We start from the raw sequence: 6,355 nt of genomic DNA on the forward strand, positions 1-6,355 counted from the left end.
ACCAGCCTAAAAGAGACTGAACAGTACCCGGCTTAACCCTATATTGATGGATCCAGAGATCGTTCTGGAATTTATTTTTGCGCCTAGGGAACGAAGGTATAGCCCCTTGAAAGATAGTCTCATTCCTCATTTTCCACATATTCCAGGCAACACAAGATAACAGTTCTACGAAACAAGGCCCTCCAAAACTTGCAGATCCTAACTCAATACGCCTGGAAATAGGAGCAGACAAGTCCCAAACGATGTGAAGGAATTCCCGGCAGGTTTTAGCAAATGGACACCCAAAGAATAAATTCTCCCTTGACTCCAACGAGGAATTAGAGCAGAGCACACAATTCGCACCACCCTCCACATGCCAATGCTTGTCCATGAAAAGAAGCCAGACAAAATCCTTAAGTTTGGGGAGAGCCTTAGATTTCCATATGGATTTGATTGTGGAATCTTGAAGGAGGGGCATAAAAATAAATCTGTACAACTTAGCAGAATAATACTGCTGAGAACCCCAAGCGAAAGAGCTCTCGTCTTGAGCCAGATCATCCAGGTGGACATAAAAAAGAACCTGAAATCATAGCTGTAACTGCCAAAGAAACTTGACCGTGCGGCGAAATTACAATACGTTTTCACTACTAAAATCCCCATGATGAGAGCTTCAAAACTTGACCACATTTTCATATGTTTCGACGAATTTTTTTAACAAGCAACATAGATGCGCGATAGAGCAATTTTGTTGTGCAGCAAAACAATTTTGGTGTGCGACAAAGCAATTTTGGCGAACATGTACACTTCTTGGTACACGAAGGCACAATTTTGATGCCCGACAACAATTTTGGTGTCCATCGGAGCAATTTCAATGTGTGACGAATCAACTTAAGTGCCCTGCAGAGTAACTTTGGTGCCCGACGACGCGGTTTTTGAACCATGCAGAGCAACTTTGGTGCCCGACCGAACAATTTTTAGTGTCCTGCAGTTGGTACTCGGCCAAGCAATTTTAGTGTCCTGCGGAGCAACATTAGGAGTTGTTGCTGCAGCTATTGTGAAGCCTACCATCGTTGTGAATTAAGTGTTTTTGTTGCACACCAAAGTTGCTTTGCCGCACACCAAAATTGTTTTTCTACGCAACAAAGTTGCTCCGTCGCGCATCAAAGTTGTTTGTTAAAAAATTACGTCGAAATATATGAAAATGTGGTCTAATTTTGAAGCTCTCGTCGCTCGAATTCTAAAAGTGAAAACGGATTGTAATTCGTCACACGGTTTAAAAGTTACAGTTTTTTTAAAACGACAAAGTGATATCAGCTAGCCTACCATTTCTTTGACAGTTGGACATATCTTTTCGTTTGTGTGAGCACTTTCCATTTTGAAATGACCCCTCAGTACTATCAACGGGCATTCAGCCGCTCGCTAGACGCTTAAAAAAATAGACTGTAACAGTTCCACAGAACCTTGCGCAGAGATAGGTAGAGCAAAGTTGGATCCAAGGTCAACCGAGATGGAAAACTCTTTCACGGAAATATCTTCCTTTAATGCAAAAGAGAACAGCCGTGGGAAGACATCACAACGATTTTGTTGTCGGTACCAGAAATCTTTCCAAAGAAGGACTGAACCGCCGTTTCCAAGCTTACATGTGGTGATACTTCGATATGTGTCAACATAGCTAAAAACGTCACAGCCATCAAAAGGAACCATGAGCAGACCAAGCTATGATGAAGTGATTTGGGCACCTCTTAGAAGTGAAGTTCTTTGCATGGCTTGCCATCCCAAATAAGTTTTGGACCTTCCACCGCTTTGAAAAAAAAGATGGTGGCAAAATTATGGGGGTTTCCTGCTTCACAAGAGGGTACCGGAGTCCGGAGATCACCTTTTTGCTAATTGCCGCTTCGCCATTCAGTCTATGGGGGCTTGTCAAGGATTGGCTTGGGCTTGACTTCATTGACCTATAACCTTTGTCAACAATCTCAATTCATCAATGGTGAGATATTATGACTAACCGCACGGATTTGGCCTGTCTATTTTTAAAATTTGGAATGAGAGAAACGCGCAGGTCTTCAAGAACAAGCAAGCCCCTCCTCAAGTCATACTAGAAAAGATCAAGAGAGAGGCAAGGCTTTTGGTTTTGGCTGATGCAGTAGGCTTTAAGCAGTTGTAATCGTTGTTAGTTGACTGCAAAATTTGTATCTTAATTAATGAACAAGTGCAAAACTTTTACCCTTATTTAAAAAAAATAGGTCTCCAGAGATAACCCCCTGAAATCATGCTTTGTTTTGTGTTTTCCAGATTGCCTAGGAAAACTCCGTTTTGATGATAGCAATTGGACTTTTCTAGGAACCATATAATCAGACAAGAAAATTTTACACATTTTGAGCGATTTGTCGGAACAGTAGAACCAAATATATCTAGGTAGAGAGCACTTAAAGAAAAGATGCTCAACAGATTCACCGGCTAATCAAAATGATCATTTCGTCTATGAACTAAAGTATTTTGTTATTATGGTACTTACATTCGAAGGCTAACCAAGAGAAGACTTTGATTTCGGGAGGTACTTTCATTTCATAGCAAGTGTGAGACGACAAGTGTTTGTTGGTTCCCGGGCACAAGTGGTCCGAAAAGTATTCTTCAAAAAGTAGCTATAACCGAAAGTTTAAGAAATCATGCTTGTATATTATGTTGGAAGGTCATTACCATTCGATCAAGTTTTTTAAAATATATCTCCATGTTGTGCCAAAGTATATCAAGTTATCTTCGTAACAATGTAGGTTCTTAAATATACTATAGTTTCAAATGCTTTGTTATGTTTGGTTGTGACTAAAAGATATGGCATTAGTACTTGGATATCTCTGAAAACTTGCTATTTTTTAAGTATTGGAAATATAGCGCTGGACCTTTTTTATCTTAAACTGAAGTACTGCTAGCTTAGACAGTAAAATACTAGTACTACGATTTTGTAATAAGTAGTTCATTTTGAAAGAAAAAAAATTGTTGACAACCTAGGCCTGAGATGTTTATATCCGGTCAGTGAAATCATTTATTTTGTGGAGACAAGCTTATGGCAAGTGGCAGGCAGGGAAGCAGTAGAAACACTGAACCCGGCACCCCTAGCTGTGAACTTTGACACAGGGCTATACATTTCTTTAAGAAAGTTGTGTCTGCATTGTCCTTGGCTCCTTGGTCTTATCAAGAGAAATCCAAGGCCGAAAGCACTTGCTTAAACTAAATCACAGGCCCCACCCCAGTTGGGCAGCCACTTGACAATACAGCCTTTCCCACAAAATTGGGGGCGCCGGGGGTGGTTTCGGTCTCGCGAGGGAGTGCAGACGCCATCTCTGGGGCCAGAGCTGTGGCTCCCCGTTGGGCGTGTTGGGACAACGCGTGTGGCGACCACACACCCTCTACGCGGTAGGATGGATCGATCGTCGCGAAGCTGCAAACCGGACTTGGGCTGGGCTAGTGGCTTCCATGGCGGGTCCAGCCGGGAAGAGGGGAGGAAGGGAAACGGCAGATGCAGAGCACCTCTCCATCTCCGCGTCGGCGTGTGAGCTGAGCTGTCCGCGCGGACGACGACGCGCCCGGGACGATCTCATCCTTCCCGCGAATTTTGGAGTACATCTTCTTCCCCTCTCCTACTTAAGCGCGCCTCCGCCCGACTTCCCAGCCACACACGCAAAGCACCCGCTCATAGTCAAGACCACCAAAGCAACCACCACAGCTAGTACATAGCCACAGCACCAAAGAGAAACATCACAGGAGAAAAGCAAAGCCAAGATGTGCGGTGGTGCGATCCTCGCCGAGCTCATCCCGACCGCGCCCTCGCGCCGGGTCACGGCCGGCCACCTCTGGCCCCAGCCCAAGCAGCAGCACCACCACCGGAGGGCCGCTGCGGCCGACGACTTCGCGGCGGCCTTCCGCGAGTTCGAAGCGGACTCCGACGACGAGCAGCATGACGAGGACGACGTGGTGGTGATCGAGGAGGAGGTGGCCGAGAGCAAGCCCTGCCTGTTCAGCAGCAAGCAGCAGGCGCCGCCGGCCAGGCGCAGGAAGCCGGCGCAGTACAGAGGCGTGCGCCGCAGGCCCTGGGGCAAGTGGGCCGCCGAGATCCGCGACCCCGTCAAGGGCGTCCGCGTCTGGCTCGGCACCTTCCCCTCCGCCGACGCCGCCGCGCTCGCCTACGACCAAGCCGCGCGCGCCATCCGCGGATCCAGGGCCAAGCTCAACTTCCCCTCCGCCGCGGCACCCACCCCTAGCACCCGCAAGCGCGGCCGCGCCGAAGCCGCTCCCGCTGCCAACACAACAGCACCGGTCGTCAACCTCGTCGACGAAGAGGAACACAACACCACCGCGCACGCGCCGTCCCTCATCAAGCACGAGGCCGAGTCGACCCAGGGCTCGCAGTCCAACAACGCCCTGCCGGACTTCTCGTGGCAGGGCATGACCGCGTTCGACGACACCGCGGCGCACCCCGCCCTGGACGTCGAGCAGGCCGCCAAGCGGCAGAGGACGGAACCGAAGGAGGGCACCGACGAGGGCATGTCCGCCCCGGCCCCGGCCTCAGACTCCGACTCCGACGCGCTCTTCGACGCCCTCTTCTTCTCCGACCAGTTCCCCTACTTCGACGGCGCCGCCGCCTACGAGTCCCTCGACAGCCTCTTCGGCGCAGACGCCGTGCAGAGCGACGACCCCGCCTTGGGCCTCTGGAGCTTCGACGACGGCTGCCTCGTCGACGAGTGCAGCTTGTCATTCTAAGTAGATCTTTGCTCCGTTCAATCGGATCCTACTAGTATCCATGTGATGCTCATCGATCTTGTACATAGACCAGTTTGTTGACATCCTTGTGAAAGATTTTGCCTACGCCTTCGATGCAAAACCTTGCCTTGCCTTCGATCGGTTTTTTTGCCTTTCTGAATTGACCAAACAACACTTGTTACCAATGTTCAAAATCACGGATTCACAGCAGACAACTCCTACCGTGATCGTTGGTTGAACCAAGAACGCTAGTATGTCCACATGGTTTTCGTGCCGGCTCTAGCTGCACCAGCCAATGGTCGCAACAAGCCTTATCTCTGCGCTCCATTAACTTCAGCATCACATCACCATCATATCCTCATCTCCTCCATGCCCGTGCCATGTCGCAGTGCTGTGAGGGAATCCTATTCCGTGCAGCAAATGGGAAAGTGATCGTGTTTGCCGGCCCTTGTCACTTCTTCATGGACCATGCGTTGATTCCCTCTCGGTGAGGGCAGGAATAGCGCTTAATTTTGAGCTTGATTCAACAGTAAAAAATGTCATGGTGAAGCCACGAGCATTGCTTTTCGCTTATCTGATGCATGGTGGTCTGGTGGTGAAGTTATCTCCCCCACGAGACACACAAATTGGTGTTACTTCAGCAGTAGCAACTCTTATGCCACAAAATAAAATCTCGTGCCGCTCGGGATTTCAAAGGAAAATTAGAAATGGTGAGAGAGATAGGGGGTCGAACAAGGAGATAAGATCGAGCACGCTTGGTGACCGTTGAGGGCTAACACGAAATGAGAAAATAAGTATTGACAAGAGCGACATCTCTGAATGGCAGGAGATAGTATAATACGGAGTACTAGCTCTTTTTCTACAGGAGGCCAAGGTGAACCGAACTTCTTCGGGATCGAAGAAGCGTCTCGTCGGCAAAAGAAGTTGCATCAGCCCTGACGACGCCATCGCAAAAAAACAAAAATGCTATGCTTGCACAGTTGCGTCCTATCTGTCCCGCAAAACCCTTCAATTTTTTGGCTGAAAAAATCAACACTATAGTAAGGTTATATCGTCTGCTACAAGATTGCGTGCCACGTCGGTGAGCTCTTAGCCGCGTGGACAATACCAATACCGCTCTCTTCAGACTCTCGCGCTGTCAACGTATTGCTGGGTAGGCACCGTCGGCGTGCTATTACCTTATACGATCAGCAGAGAAAATGTGGTTCGCACTAGCTCCAATTGAAAATACTATGCGATTAGCTAGCCGGTGTGACCAATTATAGTCGAATCCCTTCCCTGGCAATCGATCGCTCAAGCAATTACTTTCTATGGCGCGAAAGCGCTCGCGTAGCAAGTCAAATTCCCTTTTTATCAATCCCAAAGTTAATTTTATTTTAAATATTTTAGCGAATTATCAATCCCAAAGTTAATTTTATTTTAAATATTTTAGCGAATCTTTTTTAGTTTAGAAGCTATCAATCCGGTATCCTGTTATTTATCAACAGTAAATATAAATAACTACCAGCCCTAAAAATCTAACTTCATTTCGAATATTTTAGCGACTCTTTTTAGTTTACAAGTTATCAACCCGGTGCTCCGTTATTTATCAATGGTAATTATAAAATAACTACCAACCCTA

The 6,355-nt window shown here is 47.5% G+C and overlaps 1 protein-coding gene across 1 annotated transcript; it reads left to right on the forward strand.

The window, feature by feature from the left end:
* Nucleotides 1-3,756: 3,756 nt before the first annotated feature.
* Nucleotides 3,757-4,734, forward strand: LOC124692604 (ethylene-responsive transcription factor 1-like). Its single transcript, XM_047226005.1, has one exon. The coding sequence runs from the start codon at nt 3,757-3,759 to the stop codon at nt 4,732-4,734; it is 978 nt and encodes a 325-aa protein (XP_047081961.1).
* The last annotated feature ends 1,621 nt before the right edge of the window (nt 4,735-6,355 follow it).

Source organism: Lolium rigidum, chromosome 1 (genome assembly GCF_022539505.1).
Source record: "Lolium rigidum isolate FL_2022 chromosome 1, APGP_CSIRO_Lrig_0.1, whole genome shotgun sequence".
Classification (NCBI taxonomy): Eukaryota; Viridiplantae; Streptophyta; class Magnoliopsida; order Poales; family Poaceae; genus Lolium; species Lolium rigidum.

What these genes read in the sequence shown, in the direction of transcription:
- LOC124692604 (XM_047226005.1), top strand. Translation starts at nt 3,757, where the DNA reads ATGTGCGGTGGTGCGATCCTCGCCGAGCTCATCCCGACCGCGCCCTCG.